The sequence below is a fragment of the Somniosus microcephalus genome, chromosome 5 (assembly GCF_052327205.1).
Source record: "Somniosus microcephalus isolate GS21.2 chromosome 5, FLI_Smic_1.0, whole genome shotgun sequence".
NCBI lineage: Eukaryota > Metazoa > Chordata > Chondrichthyes > Squaliformes > Somniosidae > Somniosus > Somniosus microcephalus.
The window spans coordinates 66966355-66989110 of NC_140991.1; the positions used below are offsets into that span (position 1 = coordinate 66966355).

The 22756-nt window shown below is 45.8% G+C and overlaps 1 protein-coding gene across 4 annotated transcripts in view; it reads right to left on the reverse strand.

The window, feature by feature from the left end:
* Nucleotides 1-22756, reverse strand: part of myo3a (myosin IIIA) — a 722675-nt gene that overhangs the window by 386425 nt on the left and 313494 nt on the right. For 3 of the 4 annotated variants that reach the window (XM_085987739.1, XM_085987740.1, XM_085987738.1), the window contains exons 6-7: nucleotides 9648-9724; nucleotides 7059-7204 (exon numbers count right to left, since the gene is read on the reverse strand). In XM_085987739.1, coding sequence (XP_085843865.1) covers nucleotides 7059-7204; nucleotides 9648-9724 — 223 coding nt within the window. Of the gene's footprint in view, nucleotides 1-7058; nucleotides 7205-9647; nucleotides 9725-13025; nucleotides 15166-22756 lie in introns of those variants that run through there. The other variant, XM_085987741.1, reaches the window with a different exon arrangement.

Below are 22756 nucleotides of genomic sequence, written 5' to 3' on the forward strand. Positions count from 1 at the left end.
CACGAAACAGCATGGAAATGCTGATGGGCTATCACGCCTGCCACTGCCTACTGCGGAGGAAGCACCAGCAGTGGATCCTGTCGAAATATTCCATTCGACTATAGTTGAATGCCTACCGGTAACTAACGCTTGTATCGAAAAGGAAACCCGAAATGACCCGACACTGTCTCGGGTATATGATTTGACGGTGAAGGGATGGCCAGCACATGGCGACTCACTGTTGCCAGCATTCTCGACAAGGAGAGAACAGCCGTCAGTGTGCCGGGGGACCTTGATGTGTGGATCCCGAGTGGTAATTCCACCCAAGTTAAGGGATAGAGTGCTCAATGAGCTTCATGAGGGTCATCTGGGAGGGGTAAAAATGAAAAGCCTAGCCAGGGCTTATGTGTGGTGGCCGGGAATCAATAAACAAATCGAGGACCTGACCAAGAACTGCTCAGGATGCCAGAAAGTCCAAAATGCACCACCACAGGCCCCTCTACACCCATGGGAGTGGCCCTCATCTCCATGGCAACGGGTGCATATTGATTTTGCTGGTCCATTCATGGACTCAATGTTTTTAATAGCCGTGGATGCGCACTCGAAATGGCCTGAGGTCATCAAAATGTCCTCCACCACCACGGAGAAAACTATTGCAGTCCTACGGGCCATTTTTGCCAGGAATGGCTTGCCAGAACAGATTTGCTCCGACAACGGACCACAGTTTGTGTCCAAAGAGTTCCGGAGGTTCTTGAAAAAGAATGGGGTAAGGCATTACACATCCGCCCCGTATCATCCAGCCACAAATGGATTGGCTGAGAGGTTCGTACAAACCTTTAAGAAGGCAATAAAGGCTATGTACAATGACAACATTCCGCTGCAGCACAAGGTGGACAATTTCCTGTTCGCCTACTGGAATGCAACACATGCAGTCACCAACCAGGCCCCAGCCATGATGTTCTTTAACCGAAGGTTAAGATCTCGCCTGGATTTGCTCAGACCAAATGTACGAAGAGATGTTGAGAGTAAGCAATTCCAGCACATCCATGAGAAGCCAACAAGGAGCTTCAATGTAGGGCAACCAGTCTTGGCCCGCGACTACCGAACAGAAAAATGGCAGCCAGGAACGATATGCACACGGCAGGGCCCACTGATGTACACAGTGGACGTTGGGGAGAGCATCATGAGACGCCATGCTGACCAGATCCTAGAGTCACAGGAACAAGTCAACCCCATGCCTCGCCCATACGTACCTGGTGATGAACCCGACGTACAGGTCGCATCTACCCCAGAAACAGTAGCATCGGAAGCTGATGAACCGACGACAGGGGGCCAGAATCGCCTCCGCACCAAGAGCAAGACACTCGGGAAAGGCACTATCCAGAAAGGATCAGGAAGCCTCCTCAAAGACGGAATTTATAAATAGACTATTTTCAGCTAATGTTGCATGTTAAAATTGTTAATTGTAATTAGTTTGATATTTAATTGTTAAATGAGTGTTATGGTACTGTTAATCTAAAAGGGGAGGAATTGTAATGTATGTACCTTTAAGGGGGAGAACTACTTTTTACAGCTCATGTATACTGTAGTACCGGCAATGACCACACCTGTATATAACGTTGAGTAGTAATCTGTACAGTTCAGTTGCAGTCTGAGCCACGTTGAGTAAACACCGTTTGTACTGTTCTCCGCAGTCTGTGTCTGATTATACACGGACATAACAATTAGTACTACTCACCTATTATTTTTCATTCATTTTACACTTTAAGGGCTCGATTTTGTCATTGGGGCTGGCTGGGGTCATGTCATCCGCTTTTCGTGTTATCCACCCGATTCCAAATCGATGTGGGAGAATGATGCAATTTTCACCTAATTGGGCAATTGAGTTCAAGCGTGTGGGAACCCATGGCCCAATAAGTTTTTTAAGTCTGAAACTCGCCTCCGATGACGTCATCATTGCTGCTGCATTTAAGGTCTGCAAGAAGCCTTGCTTCTTATGCAGACTGCCAACCTTTTGGCCTTTGCTGTGAGAGGGACCTGGAGGCAATATGAGCAGAAGGAGACCTAAGTCTGCTCCCAGATTTGATGACGTTGCCCTGCAAGCTTTGGTGGAGGGAGCAAGAATTAATAAGGCGGTGCTCTTCCCTTCTTCAGGGAGGAAGAAGCCTCCCCAGCAGACGAAGGATGTGTGGATCCAGGTGGCCCAGGAGGTCAACTCTTTGTCGTTGATCCGCAGAACCTGGCTTCAGTGCAGGAAGAGGTTTCATGACCTTCTGCGCACTGGAAAAGTGAGTATGACTTTCCCATCACCCTCAATCTGATCCCCATTGCCTCTCCTCACCAGCACTCAGCTTTAGCAACCTCTTCCTCCACATCCCACTTGACACTGACATCCCTGCACCCTTACCCATTCCCTCTCTCTCTATGGTCACATTCACCTAACTATTCGACTATGCAGTCCTCACACTCCCTATCACTGTGATGCTATGAAACAACTTACAAAACACAGGTAGGACCCTTGGTCTTGCCAACTCACTCCATCTTTGTTTCCTTCTAAGCATCTATGCTATGGATTCTCTACACTCGCTCCTTCATTCTCATTCAAACTCCACTTGTCTCCCTCATTGCAGGAAAAGATAGCTCACAATAAGAGGGCAAGAGCAAGGACAGGAGGAGGGCCACCCTCAGTAGCCCACCTCACCCCTTGGGAGGAGGCGGTCCTGGAGATCGTGGGACTCGAGGACGATGCGCAAGTGGGGGACGGACAGACGGGTGCATCAGAGAAAGCTGGTGACAGAATGGTTTTTCATCTCTCATTAACATTGCATGAGATGCTGATAATGATTCTGAAGCTTTAACAGATGGACTTATGATCATCTGCAATATGCAATATGCATTTAACCTTGGCCTCACGTCTCTGACTCTTTCCTTTACTCCCCCACAGGACCATCGCAAGCACCCGTCCCCACTAGCCAGGAGGAAGAGCCTGAGCATCCAGACTCCTCAGAGGAAGCTGCAACCTCTGAGGTTGCAGCGTCAGCAGAATTCAGCCAACCCAGCACCAGCGTAGACACTCACACCTCGGTGGGACCATCGCGAGATAGAGTAGTGTTGTCACCTGATGTATCACAGCTCACAAGTGAGCACCAGCAGATTGTGGAGACACAGACAGCAGTGGAGAGTCCTAGTCGGAGGACTCTCCCAGCTCGACTCAGCTGCATGTTGACCCTCTGCCTCTGGGTCCATCCAGAAGAACAGTGGTGCTGGAACTCCAGTAACAGGTGCAGGAGTCTCTGGCAGGTTTTGTCTCCAGGGTCGCTGTGAGTGTGGAGCGAATGGAGGAGTCCATTGCGAACATGAGCAGAGCCTTTGTGGAGTCATTGGCGCATGAACGCAACACCACGGAAAGGATGGCAACCTCCGTGGAAAGGATGGCTACAGTAGACGAGAGGATGGCTATGGCCATGGAGGAGCTAAGTCGCCAGAATGTAGAAAACATGGTGAGTGTTCAGAATAGACTGACATCTCTGGAGGAGCGATGGTCAGCTATTGAACAGAGAAACCAGACCTTCATGGAAATCCTTCTGAGTAGGACTGCCAGTGCAGATATGGGCCCCCATGGCCCCCCTGATGTGCAGCAAGGTGCTCTCAAGCCACTTGCAAGTGCTGAGGTGGACCTGACCCATGAGAGGGATGTTGGTGGCAGAGAACAAGGAAGTGGGGGCTCCTCTCCAAGCGCTCACACTTCCATGCCACTGCCAAGTCCTCAGTCAGAGCCCCACCAGGGTCCCCACCCAACTAAGATCGGCGTCTCATCCCCTGCACAGCCGACTGTTGCCGAGCCCTCACAGGTTCGCAAACTCAGAGGACACCCGCCAAAGGTGTCGAGACAAGAGCAGCAAGAAAGTGAGCAAGGGGCCTCCACATTTGCTGAAGCCACAGGGGAAGCACCACGTAGGAGCACGCATAAGAGAAAGATACTGCACAAATAGTCACAAGAGTAGTCACTTGGGTGAAATGTTGTGTTTATTTTTAAAATGCCATCAGTTGGTTATTTTAAATAAAAATTCTGATGGCAACTGTTGCAGTTGTGGCGTGTGTCATTTCGCAAATGGGACTTCCACATTGAGGGCTTAGGATTACTTGCAATTGTCAGTATGGTGGTCAGAGTGCTAGGAATCCGCTGGTTCTTGGCCATTGTCGAAGCTCTGGTAAGAAGCTGCAAGGAAGTGCATGAAAAGTGCTTGATTGGCTAGGCTAAGCAACTCTGGCCAGGATGAGTGCGTTCCTTGCAACCCGAGCAGCAATGTTCTCGCATACTGCTGCCGCTGGTTGATGGGCCTCTGCAAGATATTCATTTTCGCTCTCCTCCTCCTCCTCCTCCTCCTCATCTGAGGAGGATATGTGAGGAGCCACTTGGTCCTCAGAATCTGCAAGCCACGACGCTGTGCCATGTTGTGAAGTGCACAGCAAACCACGACGATTCTGGAGACCCTGGCTGCTGAGTACTGCAGGGCTCCACCTGATCTACCCAGGCATCTGAAGCGCATCTTCAGCAAACCGAGGGTTTGCTCAATAATGGCTCTGGTGGACATGTGGCTGGAGTTGTAGCTCTCCTCAGCTTCGTTGAATGGGCTCCTCAACGGCGTCATTAGCCACGTCTTCAGGGGATAGCCCTTGTCTCCAAGTAGCCATCCGTTAAGTTGGTCTGGTGGACTGAAGAGCGGAGGCACATTAGACTGGCACAGTATGAAGGAGTCATGGCAACTGCTAGGGTACTTGGCACAAAAATGTAAAATTTCCTTCTTGTGGTCACACACCAGCTGCACGTTGAGGGATTGGAAGCCCTTGCGGTTGACAAAAATACCTGGATTACGATGGGGTGTCTTAAGGACCACATGTGTGCAGTCAACAATGCCCTGCACCCTTGTAAAGCCTGCCAGATTAACTAATCCAACCGCACGCGCCGTGACACTTGCTTGATCCTTGGAGAAATGGATGTGATTGTGCGCGATGGCAAAGAGGGCTTCGGTTACCTGCGTGATGCAAATGTGTGCGGCCACCTGGGAGACGCCGCTGATGTCTGCTGCTGATCCCTGGAATGAGCCTGAAGCAAAAAAGTTTAGTGCGGTGGTGACTTTGACGGCCACTGGTAAGGGGTGTCCACCTGCTCCTCTGGGCTCCAGGTCTTGCTGCACCATTGCGCAGATGTCACCCACTACCTCTCGCGAAAGTCGGAGCCACCTTTGGCACTGCTGCTCAGTCATGTTGAGGTAGCTGATCCTCTGTCTGTAGACCCTGTTTGGGGGATATCTCCTGCACCGACGGGCTTCCATGGGCTGGCGCCTTCTGGCCTGTGCAGCTTCAGGTGGGTGAGCAGCAGCTTGGTGCCCCTGTTGTTGCCACTGCTGTTGGTGCTGCTGTTGTTCAGGGTTCTGCTGCTGCTGTGGCTGGTCTTCGTCCTCATCTGATGTCCAGGAGGAAAGGAAATAAATGGCTCCCATCCTTCTGGTATATGCCTCAGTTGAGGAAGCACTCAGTCAAGGTGGCGAGAGGGTTTTCCCAGGAGGTCACACTGGAGATGGGCGTCAGGCTCCAAACTTCCACAGCTATGGTTATGCCTGCTAAAAGTTCCCCCAGACCTGAGACAACAAAGTCCTGCCACCTGCAAATGATGGCTGATCAAATCTCCTTTTTAATGGTGGAGCTGCAGCTGATAGTCAGCAATCCAATTGTGCTCCCGCCAGGTTTCACTGTCATGTTTCAGAGGAGACGTGAATCACGTGGGAAACATGTTAAAATCAGAAAGGCCTCTCAAAATGGGATTATAGAGACAATTTAGTGGCTGTTAAGGGCCTTAAGGGCCTATCTCGCCTCTTGGAGGCGGGACGGAGACGGGATCAGAAACCACGCATTTGGGAAAATTGCTTGGAGGCGGGATGGAGGCGGGGTTGTGCCCGCCCGCCACTTTTTGCAATTTTAACACCCCACACACCTCCATTCCCGCCTCCTCGGGCCTGGCAAAATCCAGCCCTAAGACTGGTTTATTCAATGCCTTTCATGTATTTTAATGAAGAATTCCTACAATAAAACCTGTCCTTGCTTTGTTTTTTTCCACTGTTGTTATGTCACCAGAAATACACTGCCCCTGTCGTGTACGTTCAGCTGTATGTGACATTTCCAAAGTTGTCACGGTGCAGGAAACAGCCTGGGAAACTGAACATAGTGGAGTATATATGGATTTGGGCAGCAAGAGCAAAAAGCATTACATACAACAACATTAAAATGGATCAAGACAGCTACAGACTCCCTGAGGAGCAAACCCAAGTCTTGGTAGCAATCTGTACATATCAGGACACTGACAGGAATTTGCTTCTATTACCATTCCAAATCTACCAGGGATTTCATTATGTTTTGAAGCTTGAAAAGTAAGCAAAGCAACAGGAGGCACCCTGTAATCCTCTTCTCCGGAATTCAGCATCAGATCACGTATCAGGTAAAGCCACACACCACTGGTTATACTACCAGTACTTACGAAATGGAGGGAATTTGTACTGAAAATGAGGGACAGTCAGTGAGGAAAACCAACACTTTTCTACTTTTAGTATCAATGTCAGCATCAGCATTTCCAGGCCAGGTGTAATATGATTCGACATAGAGTGAAAGCTTCTGATGCTTGGCCCCAATAATGCTTAACCTCAAGCTCAGAAAATGAATCACTGGTTGCACCAGTGAAAATTAATACACTTCTTACACCAGCAATCCTTGTGGTCCTGCTAAGTGAGATTGCTAATTTGCACTCAATTGAGATTCCAATAACTAATTTTCATGTCCAGCAAAGAGAAAGAAGGAGAGAGAGTGCGAGAGGAAGAAGAAACTCTTTCAGTCTGGGATTGATTTAATAGTCACCCTTTGTGTTATTTTCTTCTGTCAATATAAATGAGACTGGGGTAAGGAGTAGCTATGTTTTAACATTAAACTTCAAAACTTGCAAGGCATATCATGTTACCACAACACTGTGAAATGCAGCAGTCATTTTTAAAGTTTAGCCAACCCCAGTGCACACAAGACTGGATTACCTGGGTATTTTGAACAGTGCCCTCATTGGATGTAGATCTGTTAGCGGTGGGTTACCATCCCCAAGCTCAATGGCTGTGATACCCAAGGACCAGATATCACATCGTACGTCATAACTGGAATCCAGTTGCTGTTCACAAGCTATTACCTAATCACCAGGAAATCAAACATACATCCTGTGTTACTAGCAAGTATTAATAGTAATGTTCTTATGTTATCATTAGGAAAGGAATGTTAAACTCATATTAAGACATCTATAATATTTGTAATTGAATTACAGTTCACCTTCAGAAAATCTCAGCTTTACAAGAGTTACAACATGCATTGTCAAAATAAATTGATTTGTGCTGACTAGTCAATGTTTCATAGATTTGCTTTTCTGTGAATTTCCTAATTTCAGTTCTTTAATATCTTTACTGCTCCAAGCAAACTTCACTATGGATTAATCCAAGAAATGCCTGGCTTCCTTCTTCTCATGTATCATTAAGGGCTAGGTTCCTGAGTGGAATTGGCATATTTTTCCTGAAAGGTTTCTAGCCCAGTAACTTCAGTTGGGTTGTACAGCTTAGCACCCCACACACCACAGCTGCATTTATAAATATGGGTTACATCTTAAGCTAGTTTTAAATCTGGTTACTGGCTAGTTTAACAATGACTTATATAAAGTATTGTAGCCCTTAGTTGATGGATCTGGTTTACTATAATCAGGGAACACAATATTCTTTCTATGTTCACTTTTACACTGCTTGCATAATAGTGGAAAGTGTAACTAAGTGAGAGAAAGAAGGAGTTTGGCATTAGTATTGAATTCTTACAGGAATAGGATAGTCAAATCAATTCCGGTCTGGGGTTGAAATCATGCTGTACAATCTTAGTAATAAACATGCTAACGTGTTTGTATGAAATTTTTAACAAAAGCGTAAACCTGTTTATTTTAAATGGGGTAACGCCTTTATTAAAGTCGTCAAGAGAGGAACTTCCTCCAAACACTTTAACGTATTTGTGATTAACATCAACTCCTTGATCTGATTTTTTTCCTTTAATTCAAAATTGCTCTTTTGTAAACTTCATGATTATGTTTGAAATGCTAAACAGAAGAACATAAAAATGCCACACTGTAATGATCTAATTTGCATGCGTAGAGCTAGAAGGTAATTTCCTCTGTGACACTATGATGTACATGGTACGTAGGCATTGCTATGTTCATAGATGAAGCCTACAGCTAACATTGTAGGAAATGTAAGAGGTCAAAATGTTCAGCGTGTTTGGATGAGGCCCTACCAGGCTCATTGCAAATTCTGTCTGTTCTATAGGAATTCACTTGGGTTCAGAGCTAAGGGGTCTGGAAAAGCCAGGGTGAATTCTGACTCCAAACTGAAATGTGTTTTTTGAGTGTCTAGCATTGTGCTAAATAGTCCGAATGTGGTTTCTTGAGTACACAATAGAGGCAGCTGGGGGCAGAATTAATAGTGGTCTTCTATTGAGTTAAAGAAAAACAAATTATTTTTCAGTCAAGATGCTTGACTTTTCTTGGAAATAGTTTTATGCTGATGGTGATGAACTTTAGAAAGTGATCAGTGGGAGATGTGCACAGCAATCAATTATTTGTACAAAGTGGGACTGACTTCTATCTCCAGCCTATCCCTGCAGGAAAGAAAAGGGCATAACCAGGGAGACAGTTTTAAACTCTGTATTTTATTTCCTTTTGCTATATATATATGTATTTATAATAATAGTTATGCTATACAATGTATTACACAATGTATTGTCAAGACCATTGAACTTTCTAGCCGCTCTCCTTTATGATTCATATATGTTCCTGATCTGCTGCTCTTTTATTTTGAGCCAATCAACAAAATGAATGGTTGAGGTGTGACTGGAAGTTAGTGTGATGAGCACAGGAGGTGCAGGCTGTTTACAAAATGTTTCAAATATACATTATGTCAAAACAAATGCAATGCGGTAATATTTACTACCTGTGATGTAATGTCATAAACCATGAATAATTGTAGGTGAAGTAAACTATGGTTGGACTAACAATGGCTGTTGCGTTATGTCACCCAAACTGAAGTAAGATTTATTCCCCTCCTCCCTGAGCCAAGAAAATGAAATGTGATGAGGTAACCCTGACAACAGACATTGTTGGGTTGTGGCTTGGCTTTCAACCGTGTGATAACCTGATATTTTTGTGCCTCAGTAAATTGCTTTTGTTTGTCTCACAACTCTTCAGCACTCCATCTAAAGTTAATAATGAAGAGAGAAGGGGTTATGGCAAACACAAAGTCAGGTTGTGTACCCAAAGCCTGTTCCGGGGCTGAAGGGGCACTTGGACCACACTTACAGTGACGACGTTGATTCACGCTAACGAGGGAATGCATTATTCTCGCCACTTCATAGTGTCAGCTGATGTATTTTTTCATCATACAAATACATAAAACTGGCAACTAATACACTCCTGAAAGCATTTACAACTGTGAAAAAATGAATGTAACAATACAGTATAAAGAGAAATGTAATTGCAGGGAAGCCACCACTCAGGGATTAGGTAACGATGTGGGGGGGGGGGCTGTCCTTTGAGTTTTCTTACTTACCTCCGGGGCCATCCAGAAGGGGGTTCCAACAGATGTGTTGCAGCGAAGGCGAGTGCTAGTTAACTGAGCTGAAACACCTAGTACAGGAATTAGACCAATATCATCATGAAATGAAGCTGTCATATTGCCAAACAGCATTACAAACACTCCTCTGATCAACTACACTTTGTATTCACTGTTGTAAGAAGCAGTTACAGCAACCTGTTCAAAGAAAATCAAACTGTTAAAGGAGAATGAGGATGTATTTTTACATCCTTTATTTTGTCCTACCTACTTCCGTTGATTGTTGCTGGTATTATTGGGGGATTGGCATGTAAGAGGTCACCTTACCTGAGGAAGGATGTTCTTGCCATGGAAGGAGTGCAGCGAAGATTCACCAGGCTGATACCTGGGATGGCAGGAATGACGTATGAGGAGAGATTGTGTCGATTGGGCTTATACTCGCTGGAGTTTAGAAGATTGAGAGGGGATCTCATCGAAACCTATAAAATTCTGTCAGGCCTGGACAGACTCGATGCAGGAAGGATGTTTATGATGGCCGGGGAGTCCAGAACCAGGGGTCATGGTCTAAGGATAAGGGGTAAGCCATTTAGGACTGAAATAAGGAGGAATTTCTTCACCCAGAGAGTGGTGAACCTGTGGAATTCCCTGCCACAGAGGGCGGTGGAGGCCAGTTCATTAAATATATTCAAAAAAGAGTTGGATATATTTCTTAAGGCTAACGGGATCAAGGGATATGGGGAGAAGGCAAGGACAGGGTACTGAATTTGGATGATCAGCCATGATCTCATTGAATGGCGGAGCAGGCTCGAAGGGCCGAATGGCCTACTCCTGCTCCTATCTTCTATGTTTCTATGTAACGATTTGGGGATTGCTCTACCTAAGTGCCAGCACAGGCAGGATGGGCTGAGTGGCCTCCTTCTGTGCTGTACGATCCTAAAGCAATGAAACCAACAGTGTGAGGGAACTGAATTACCATCACTAGAGACACGGGCATATTTTTCTCCATTTTCTAATGTTAGCAGAATAGTTCATTGCGAGTTTAAAATAAATTCCCATATTTTATACTCATTCCGATTACGTTTTGATAAAGAAAGACTCGCATTTATATAACACCTTACACGACCTCAGGACATCTCAAAGCGCTTTACAGCCAATGAAGTACTTTTTGAAGTGGAGTCACTGTTGTAATGTGGGAAAAGTGGCAGCACAGCAAGCTCCCACAAACAGCAATGAGATAATGACCAGATCATCTGTTTTTGTTATGTTGATTGAAGGATAAATATTGGCCAGGACACCAGGGATAACCCCCCTGCTCTTCTTCGATGAGATCTTTAACATCCACCTGAGAGAGCAGACGGGGCCTCGGTTTAATGCCTCATCCGAAAGACGGCACCTCCTACAGTGCAGTACTCCCTCAGTACTGCGCTGGAGTGTCTTGAACCCACAACCTTGCGACTCTGAGGCAAGAGTGCTACCTACTGAGCCACAGCTGACCTTCCCATTAGTGAATGGAAGAAAATATATTCCATAGTCATTCAAATCAAAGCAAACACTCGATGGAATGCAACGTTTCCACTGCCAGGTGATTTTTTTCCCACTGGTGTTATCACTGTAGAAAATAATGTTGCAGAAATAGAAACATGAGCGACTGCAGAAATAAAACCTCTGCAGGTTCCTTCCCACTCTGAAACATGATACTACTTCCCAAAAGTCAAATTCTACGATCAGGAACCCTACAACACCAATCGTGCTCAGGCGAAGGTTATCCTTGGCATCAAGTACTTCTTTCCAGGTGAAAGTTGAAGTGTGATGCTGCCAACTTGATGGTTATTAGACCTAATCCAACTACCATGAAGAATATTCGTAGCACTTAATAACAATCTGTAAAGCCACACTGGAGTAATTTGAGTTGCACCACTTACAGCAAACAGATGACAAGAGGTCCAAGTCCAAGCGTGATGGAATCTGGATTTTCAATACAATGCATTCAAGAGGTTGCAGATAGTAAAAAAAAATCTATGATAAGGTAGATTTCATAGTTATAATTATCGTGCAAGCAAAAAGTTGAGGAGACTTTTTGGGTGACTTGTTGGTACAAAGTATTGGCTTTGCAGAGGGGTACATTGAGTGGGGGCAACTGTTTTTGGAGAGAAGGAAAAGTAGATGGTGAGGTTACAGTTGGTCACAGAGGAGCATCGGCACAGTTCAGAGAGTATGTCAAGGGCTGGCACCTGGCACAGAGAAGGTAATGGTTATGTTACTGGACTCGTAACCAGAGGCTGTGAGCTCAGAACTCAAATTCAAGTTTGAGAATTTGAATTCAATTAAAGAAATCTGGATCAGTAAAAGTGACCAGTAAGGTATTGGATTGTTGTAAAAAAAAACAACGGATTCACTGATGTCCTTTAGGGAAGTTAACCTGCCGTCCTTAGCCGGTCTGGTCTGTCTGTGATTCCAGTCCCACATCAATGTGGTTGACTCATAATTGCCCACTGAAGTGAAGCAAGCCACTCAGTTACTTCAAGAAGGTGGTCCATCACCACCTTCTGAGCAACTAGGGATGAGCAATAAATGCCAGGCATGCCAGTGATGTCCACATCCCAAGGATGAATTAAAAACCCGATGGAGAACAGAAAATAATCGATTTTCTTTTAAATTAGGAGTTGGTATCTGTTAATAAACATCATATCAGGACATCATTAAATTTGTTTGTTTAAGGGTTAGTTTACCATTCATTTTCCATTTGAACATCAGATTTTTGTTTAATGTCGACCAAATCAGAAAGCACCCCCCCCCCCCATAGTATGTTGGTTAAGACTTTGTAGGCGGTGGGGTGGGGTTGGGGGGGGAGGAGTTGCGGAGGGGGGGAGATTTTAACTATCAGGTAGCCAACCTTCATGAAAGTGATACCGCCTTCACAAAAAAAAGTGTTTGTAAACAAGTGAAAAAGGTTTTCTAAGTGCGCAGTGGATTAAGATAAGTCCTGTGGAAATATAACGTCACGTCATTGTCATGATGAAAATCAGACATAGATTTTCTTACTCCTCCCATTCTGCAATCCCCAAGCAAAGAATAGACTGTCAACTACATTCTCAGGAAGAAAATTGGGAGAGGAACAGTTTATAGCATGTGTTGCATCTGTGGAATACCGTTAAGTTTCAAAGTCCTTTCCTTCATACATGATTTCCCACATCGTGCACAGAAATACAAGCACCAATAAAGATGCAATTTAACATATCATAAATAGCTTGTGGGCCTAATTTACAAATGAAATGGAATTCCCTGCAATTATGAAATAAGAAAGTGGAGATCATTTCCGCATTCCTCATCATTTTTCCATGGGGAATGCTTCCCGTTTGGGTCTTTACTGCCTACCTGCAAATACTCCTCCTTCAGTGGGCACCTGTGTCATGCTGATGGGTTCAATAACATAATAAAGATTGTATAGCCTCAGGAGTTTCCATTTTCTTCGGTAACACCCAAAGCAGACTAACGCAAAATGGCTCCCAACCTCAGTCTGGACGCCCCTCCAGTCATACTGAGCATGTGTGTACGTCTTAAAACAGCAGACGACGTCTTAAAGCAATAATGCATTAGATTACGCCACAACGTGTTCCTTAAACCAGATCATCAGCTGACGGGCACGTTTATGGTGATTTTCCAAAACAGGAACGGGTAGGAGCGGGGAGTTCCCATAGGGGAAGCAGGTGGCAGATGGATTCCCTGCAGAGTTGGGTTCATTATACAATGCGTGGAAAATGGTCAAAATCAAAGAATTTCTCGCTGAGCAAAACCTACATCCCAACGTACAAGGCACAATGTCCAGAAAAAATATGATTTTTTTTACAGTAACAGATTTAAAATAAAAAGTCAGCAATTTTTTGATGTATTTTACCAAGGTTCTTCACAAAACATAAATAAACCTAGCTGTTCAGAAGTATTAATAGAAAATTTCAAAAACTGAAGCCAATAAAAAATGATTCCTTTTATCATTGCTTTTATCAGTAATTCTGGAGGGTTCACCAGTGATATTACTATTTGGACTTTGTGTCAATTCAGTTCCTTCACACTAGCTGGCTTAGTAGCTCCTCCCAGCTAATTCCCTCATGTTATAAGCTCTTAAACAAAGACATTCAAAACAATCAACAAAATATAAGATAAAAGTAGAAGGATATTAAAATTTGTTATAGTCCTTTGGATTCTAAAGGGTTTAATGGTAAACACTTCCATGAACTCATTGCATAATGTAATAGCAGCCAGAATGGGCCCCAGAAACCCCATTACATTCAGGAATTACCATTGTTTTCAACTGGAATCCGTAAATGTTGTGACAAATGGCTAATTTGATTTTAAAATGTACATTTTGTATCATAACCTTGAACTTGATTTGTGGAATCGGTTTTGTGGATCTTGGGGAAGGGTCCTACTCAGCCTGGAAAAGGAAATATATTAATATTATTTTGAAGATCCCATTGTTAACACAGGTAAAGCCTCTTCGTAAATATGGAGAGAGTAATATTCTCTTTCCCACTCCTGGCTATCAGCAATAATTATCCCAGCCAATGACACTAACTAGTAGGACATTGTTACTTCCTAAATGGGAACCATAGGAGCATAGGATCAGATGGAGACAAACAAAGACCAAGATCCTTCTAGTTCGCCTTCTATCATCCTGTTAGTCACATGATACAATAATAATGGAGTTGTTGACAAATCACGGCAATCAATCTCTATCAATTAGTTTACAACAGATCCAGCCATGAGACATGGAAAAGCCCCAGTGGTGGAAAGCTTTGGAAACCAGAGGTCCAAATAAGGTCCAAAATCACCTGTTCTCTCAGTCTCTCAGTTAAACAGCTTCAGAGAACATTTCCTCTTCTTTAAGAATAAATTGCTCACTACACTCTGCAGAACAGAGGAGCAAATGTCTTCACGTGTGGCAAATGGAGACATGCCAATGCTAACATCAGGCAAAATCTTTCTTTCCCACATAAATAGATCTAAATGAATACTTCTAAGATTTGGCAGATAACCTGATGTGGTTTTAACCAAAGTGGATCAATCAGCTCGAGCCTCTGTAACTCTACTGAGAACACCTGGAAACTTCAAAAAATTCTGTTATTTTCAGTTGGGCTTCATAACTGTTGGGGTTGAGGAATGGTTAATTTAGAGATTTATGCTTCATCCAAAACATTTACATGAGCTCAAACTCAGAATTCCTGGTGAGTACAAAGGAGAACATTTTACATCAGATGGGGGAGCATGAAACCAGAAACAACAAGAAAACAGGTCAGAATCAATGATATCCTTATTTGGTTATTGGCCTCGTAATCAATAAGCATTGGAAATAATGTGAAGATAGGTACAGCAATTAATGCAGTTATTAATAAAGTTGCAGACATGCCAAACATTGTGCTATTTACAATAACAACAGCTTACATTTCTTGGCACCCTTCATGTATAGAAGAACATCTCAGAGGACAGAAGGAACGAGATAGACACTGAACAGAGAAGAAAGCAACAGAGATGGGACGTTGGTAAAATCATTGCTGAAGAAAGAAGAGAAGGAAAGGATAAGATGGACGGATTTACAAAGGGCAGGGATGTAACAATGAAAGGACAGGCACTGATGGTGGAGCAGAGGGAGTGGGTGAGGGGAGGAGAAGGCGCAGGTTGGGAGCTATGGGCTGGAGGAGTTCACCAAGATAAAATTTGATCATCTGCTGATCTACTGATATAAATGTTAGCTTTAATGTTTTATAATTTTCCCCAATGTGCTTTAGTTTTTGCCATGGGTATAAACAGAAATAAGAACAAATTATAAAATGCAGGACCTGGTGTTCTTCAGAAAATAAGAACCAAAGTGAGGCAGACATACAGCAACAACAACAACAACTTGCATTCATATAGCACGTTTAATGTCGGAAAACATCCCACGGCGCTTCACAGGAGCACTATCAAACAACATTTGACACTGAGCCACATAAGGTGCTATTAGGACAGGTCAAAGAGGTAGGTTTTAAAGAACATCTTAAAGGAGGAGAGAGAGGTAGATACGTGGAGAGGTTTAGGGAGGGAATTCCAGAGCTTAGAGCCTTGGCAGCTGAAGGCACGGCCGCCAATGGTGGAGTGATTAAAATCTGGGATGCACAAGAGGCCAGAATTGGAGGAGCAAAGGAATCTTTTTTAAAAATTAATTCATGGGGTGTGGGCATCACTGGCAAGGCCAGCATTTATTGCCCATCCCTAATTGCCCTTGAGAAGGTGGTGGTGAGCCACCTTCTTGAACCGCTGCAGTCCGTGTGGTGAAAGTACTCCCACAGTGCTGTTAGGGAAGGAGTTCCAGGATTTTGACCCAGCGATGTTGAAGGATCGAGGATATATTTCCAAGTGTGACTTGGAGGGGAACTTGGTGTTCCCATGCGCCTGCAACCCTTGTCCTTCTAGGGGGTAGAGATCGCGGGTTTGGGAGGTGCTGTCGAAGAAGCCTTGGTGTGTTGCTGCAGTGCATCTTGTAGATGGTACACACTGCAGCCACGGTACACCAGTGGTGGAGAGAGTGAATGTTTAAGGTGGTGGATGGGGTGCCAATCAAACGGGCTGCTTTGTCCTGGATGGTGTCAAGCTCCTTGAGTGTTGTTGGAGCTGGAGGGCTGTAGAACTGGAGGAGGTTACAGTGATAAGGAGGGGTGGGCCATAGAAGGATTTGAAAACAAAGATGAGTATTTTAAAATCAAGGTGTTGCTGGACCGGGAGCCAATGTCGGTCAGCGAGCACAGGGGTGATGGGTGAATGGGACTTAGTTTGAGTTAGGATAAGGGCAGTAAAGTTTTGGATGTGCTAAAGTTTACGAAGGGTGCAAGGTGGGAGGTTGGCCAGGACAGCATTGGAATAGTTGAGTCTAGAGGTAACAAAGGCATGGATGAGGGTTTCAGCAGCAGATGAGCTGAGGCAGGGGCAGAGACGGGCGATGTTACAGAGGTAGAAGTAGGCGGTCCTGGTGATGGATTGGATATGGGGTCAGAAGCTCAGCTCAGAGTCAAATAGGACGCCAAGGTTGCGAATGGTCTGGTTCAATCTCAGACAGTGGCCAGGGAGAGGGATGGAGTCACTGGCTAGGGAACGGAGTTTGGGGCGGGGACCAAAGACATGTAAAATATGAATTAAGTTGATATAGTGCATGGTTACGTCACAATGCCACAGAAAATATACCCTCATTTAAAAGCAGCGTTACTTTTGTCCTTGCTGATATTGCTGTGACTGTCGGGACAATTCTATTTTAGCTAGTTTAGTTCACGCGTCATTAACCAAAAGAACGTTTGCTGTGTGTAGTTTTTTTTAAGGATATGGATGAAGAGAGTTTAAATATTTGTCACGTAAGTGTAAGAAACATAGGGGGGGAAATCCGGTATCAACCATTTCGAGACGTTAACATAACCTGGGTGCTAATTAGTGTCAGCGAGCGCGAAATTCAGTATTAGCACCTCAAGAGGGAAGTGGAGCGCTAAATCAAGCGCTACACACTTCTCTCAGGGTGCTAACGTCAGAGAGTGGGGCGCTACCGCAGAGCGCTACTCAAGCTCAGGCGCTGTCAATTACAAGTACTCAGACAGACTGGCGCCTTCCAGTTCTTAAAGGGGAGGTTCAATCATGCTGCACAGCCTCACCCTGATCATTGCTGCTTGTGACCTGGGCCTGCAAGGAGCTGCAATTATTAACCACAAATCTCATGGCTGATCAGAGGCCCAGGGAGAGAGCTCGCCGGTTCAGCGACCAGGCATTGGAGGCTTTGATTGCGGTTGTGGATCGCCAACGAGCAGGAGTTCAGGAGGATGTGGAGGGAGGTGGCACAGTACGTCTCAGCCAGAAGTGTGGTCCACAAGACTCCCACCCAGTGCCGCAAGCAGTTCAACGCATGGTCAGGGTGAGTACATGCATCAAAGACCTGTACATGCTACCATCTCAACCTGACTCTGTGTACAGACGGTATAAACCGCCAAATCTCCAACACTCACCCACCAACTATGCCCATCTACTAAAAGTCACATCCACATTTCACACCTTGCAGACATCAACAGCTATTCAACTATGGTAGGCACATCTACCAAACACATGGCTGCACACTCACTCACACGCTGTCCTTTTTGTTGCAGGCCAAGCTTGTTCATAACAGGAGGGAGCAACAATGCACGGGGGGAGGTCAGGCGGAGCTGCACCCCCTCACACAGCTGGAAGAGCGAGTGCATGTCATGGGCGCTGTGGTAGTCGGAGACGTCGAACCCCTTGGGGACAACAACGGTATGTTCATCACCACTCCCTCTCCTTTCATACCACTTCACCCTCACAACACGAGCCCTTCCCACTTTCCATCTAAGTATACTGTCTCCATTCCTTGCTCCCTTCCTGCCCCCCTACTCCTGATCTTAAACCCACTCTTGTGCCTTTATGCTTTCAGATAATCAGCCACCAGCTGACCAGCCTGTCCCTCAGCCTCCCAGTAAGAACATAAGAACATAAGAAATAGGAGCAGGAGTAGGCCATTCGGCCCTTCGAGCCTGCTCCGTCATTCAATGAGATCATGGCTGATCTTCTGCCTCAACTCCATTCACCGGCCCTATCACCATATCCCTTGATGCCCTTACTAATCAGAAATCTATCGACTTCTGTTTTGAATATACCCAATGACTGAGCCTCCACAGCCCTCTGGGGTAGAGAATTCCAAAGATTCACCACCTTCTGTGTGAAGAAATCTCTTCTTATCTCAGTCCTGAATGGCCTACCCTTTATCCTGAGGCTGTGGCCCCTGGTTCTACACTCCCCAACCAAGGGAAACATTCTCCCAGCATCCACCCTATCAAGCCCTGTAATCATTTTGTATGCTTCAATGAGATCCCCTCTCATTCTTCTGAATTCAAGAGAATACAGGCCTAGTTTACTCAATCTCTTCTCACACGACAGTCCCGCCATCCCAGGGATCAATCTCATGAACCTTCGTTGCACTCCCTCTATGGCAAGTATATCCTTCCTTAGGTAAGGAGACCAAAATTGTACACAGTACTCCAGGTGTGGTCTCATCAAGGCCCTATATAATTGGAGTAAGACTTCTTTACTCCTGTATTCAAATCCTCTTGTAATGAAGGCCAGCATACCATTTGCCTTCCTAATGGCTTGCTGCACCTGCACATTCACTTTCAGTGACTCATGTACAAGGACACCCAGGTCCCTTTGAGCATCTGCATTCCCCAATCTTTCACCATTTAGTAAATACTCTGCCTTTCTGTTTTTTCTACCAAAGTGGATAACTTCACATTTATCCACATTATATTCCATCTGCCATGTTCTCGCCCACTCACTGAGGCTGTCGAGAACCCCTTGAAGCCTCTTCACATCCTCTTCACCACTGACACTGCCACCTAGCTTTGTATCATCAGCAAATTGGGAAATGTTACATTTAGTCCCCTCATCCAAATCATTGATATAGATTGTGAATAGCTGGGCCCAAGCACCAATCCTTGCGGTACCCCACTAGTCACAGCCTGCCATCATGAAAAAGTCCCGTTTATCCCTACTCTTTGTTTTCTGTCTGTTAACCAATTCTCAATCCATGCTAGTATATTATCCCCAATTCCATGTGCCCTAATTTTGTTCACCAACCTCTTGTGTGGGACCTTATTGAAGGCCTTCTGAAAATCCAAATACACCACATCTACTGGTTCCCCTTTGTCTACTCCACTAGTTACATCCTCAAAGAACTCCAATAGGTTTGTTAAACAGGATTTCCCTTTCATAAATCCATGTTGACTCTGCCCAATCTTACTATTAGTTTCTAAGTGCCCAGTTATTGCATCCTTTATAATAGATTCCAGCATTTTCCCAACTACTGATGTGAGGCTAACAGGTCTGTCATTCCCCGTTTTCTCTCTCCCTCCTTTCTTAAATAGTGGGGTTACATTTGCTATCCTCCAATCTGCAGGAACTGTTCCAGAATCTATAGAATTTTGGAAGATGACAACCAATGCGTCCACTATCCCAATGGTCACCTCTTTCAAAACCCTAGAATGTAGGTCATCCGGTCCTTAAGATTTATCGACTTTTAGTCCCATTAATTTTGCTAGTACTGTTTTTTTACTGATAATAATTTCTTTAAGTTCTTCATTCTCACCACACCCTTGGTTTTCTCGTATTTCTGGGAGGTTTTCTGTGTCTTCCTCCGTGAAGACAGAAACAAAGTATTTATTTAATTTCTCTGCCATTTCCTCATTCCACATTATAAATTCTCCCATCTCTGACTGTAAAGGACCTACATTTACCTTTGCCAGTCTTTTCCTTTTCACATACAGTGGCAGCAACACGGTAGAGGAGGAGGAACAACAAGGCAGAGCCTCTCTACCTGTGCCTCCCGAGGCCGAGAGGTTTGATAATGGGGCGACGCAGTTTCTAGAGGAGAGCCTAGTACATGGGTCTGATGTGAGTGAAGCTCCGGGACCCAGTGGGCTGCAGCAACACCATGGGGAAAGCGAAGCTCGGGGGCCATCTCCCCGGAGGGTGAGCGCGCGCACGAGTTTTGCTGCACAGGACTCAGATGAGGGCCTCAATGTCGAGGTGAAAAACACACAGGTGATGAGCATGCATACTGAACTCATGGGTGCAATGGCAAGGGTGCCCACGAGCATGGATGCACTGGCTAGGAACGTGGAGGAGTCCGCCGCCAGCATAGCACTCATCTCTGCACAAACCATTGAGCCCATCCTTGACAGTTTGCGAAGGATGGTTGGTTGCAGAGAGACCGTGGGGACCCAGACCTCATGCCGCGTGTCATGGGTGAGGTGGCAGCATTTATTGCAGCACAGGCTGAAGCAATGCAATGGCTTAGTGCTGGAATGGAGTCAGTGGTTGGTGCCATCCAATGTCAGACTGCTCTCATGCAGTCTCAGATTGATGCCATGCAAGCGCTGACTGCTGCCATCGTTGCTGGGTCACCCACAGTCCCCCGGGGATCGGATGGTGCCGCAGCAGGCCAGCAATCTGTGCTCAAGCATATTGCTCTGGTTGCTGAGGTTCTGCCCCAGGGGACTGGCAGTGTATTGGTCGAGCAGGAAGGTGCTGTCCTCGCTCAGGATGACAGCATTCCTGCTCCCAACACTGCCACTCTGCCATTGCACTTGCCGCAACTTGTAACCCAGCCATCCGACTCCTGCCACCCATACTGAGGTGTTGCAGTCTGCAGTCGGGCCCTCCAGGCCCAGAGCTGGCCGAGGGCATCCTGCAAGGCCATCTGCAGTCTCTGGATCCAACATTCAGCAGCCTTCCGCCAGCCTTGCTGCAACCACTGGGGCCACATTATGGAGAAGCAGTAGGGTTGGGAGGGGGGAAGTGCAAAGGGGAGGGAAATCATTGAGGAAGGGCGAGTAAATAATACGTTATTAACAAAAGTTGATGTGTTTGTAAATATGTTGGCCCAGAAATTCGGGTCTCCACGGGTGAGTACGCACGGGGTACTCACCCGTAGGCCCAATGGAAGTGCCAGTTTCCTGCATACACTGCGCATGCGCGGGAAACCGGCACTTCCGTTCCCCTGAACGAAGGGGTTAAGAGATCGAACGCGTGTGCAGTAGAGGCAGCGTGTGTGCATCGAACTTATGTTTTTTTTACAGGTTTTCCCGGGAGGGTAAGTCTGCAGGAGTTAGACATTTAAAAAGCAGGTGTAAGGCCTGCTTTTTACGAGGTAAGTGGTGAATTAATTTAAATTAAAACATTTTTTCCACAAGTTTATTATTTTTAAATACTTTAAAGAAAGGTATGTTTATTTTTAGCCCCGTTAGAAAATAAAATTATTTTTTTCAAAAATTTAAATTATTGTTTAAAATAGTTCTTTCATGTAATTTATAGTTTATTTTAAAAATGTGATTAAAAAAAAAATTATTTGAAGATTTAGTGATGTTTTGGGGCTCATAGGGGGAGAAATTGGGTAAGTAGTGCCACTTGTTAGCGCCTGAAGAGGCAGGCAGTAGCTGTAGCGCCACTGGCTGTGCCTCCCGCGATATTCAGGAGGGGCGCTAATGGTGGCATTAGCCTGTTGCGCTGCGCCGCCACCGATGACGTCATCGGTGTGCGCAGCCCCCCATTCGTGCCCCGTTTGCGATATTTGGTAGCGAACGCCGCAGTTGCGCCGTTCGCTACCCGCGCCCGGTTCACGGGGCCTTACTGTGCCGGCAGCGGCGCAAGTTAAGGTGGAGGTGCGGGGCGGCCGCTTTTTCGGCGGCCGCCTGCCAGCACCTCCGTCCCCGGCCTCCTAACCGCCCCCCCCGCGGCATTGCCAGCTGTTTCCCAAGAGCCCGGCACTTCTCCTTGGTGCTGGGCTCATTTGCCGGCACTCGCGAGCGGGGATCGCGCTGTTGCAGGCACCTCCCCCTTAACAGTGGGAGGAAGGCCTGTAGTACCGCAACGTGCCGTGCCGCAGCGTGTGGCGCTGCGGCACGTTGCGCTGCGATAATCAGTTTCAGCGCCCTAAGAGGGACGCGGAGCGCCTCGAGCCTCGCCCCGTGTCCCTCGAGGGGCGCTCAAGCTGAATTTCTGGCGATCGGTATTACTCTGATCGCTGCGCTAAATCCTGCGCTCAGGTGACTTTTGCGCCACTTTGACGCCCCAACCCAATTTCTAGGCCATAGTATTTATAAGTTTTGACAGCTCTTCCTGTCAAACTTATGAATGGGCATTTCCCTGCTACCATTGGCTCCCCATGGCCCACGTGATCCCAGGGGACGCATCAAACTAACTGCGCCCCTGGGATACGCAAGTACTGCGCGCCGGCAGTTGAAGCAGGCCTAGGATCGGAATCCCACGCGGGCCCACAGCTCAACGGCCGGTGCGCTAGGTAAGTGCAGGTTGGGGGCTTGCACCCGCGGGAAGCCCCCGACCCGAATTTCTGGGCCACTGTTGAGTTTGGTAAGAAATAGTTCTGTTTGCTAAGAACCTGTTGTGTTTGTTGATAATTTGTGTTTGTTTATTATTGGTTGTGTTTCATAAGAGAGAGTTGTGCACAATAATACATTTTTCATTCAACGTAGCACATTTTGTAATGTTTCTCATTTGAGCTTTGCCCAGTG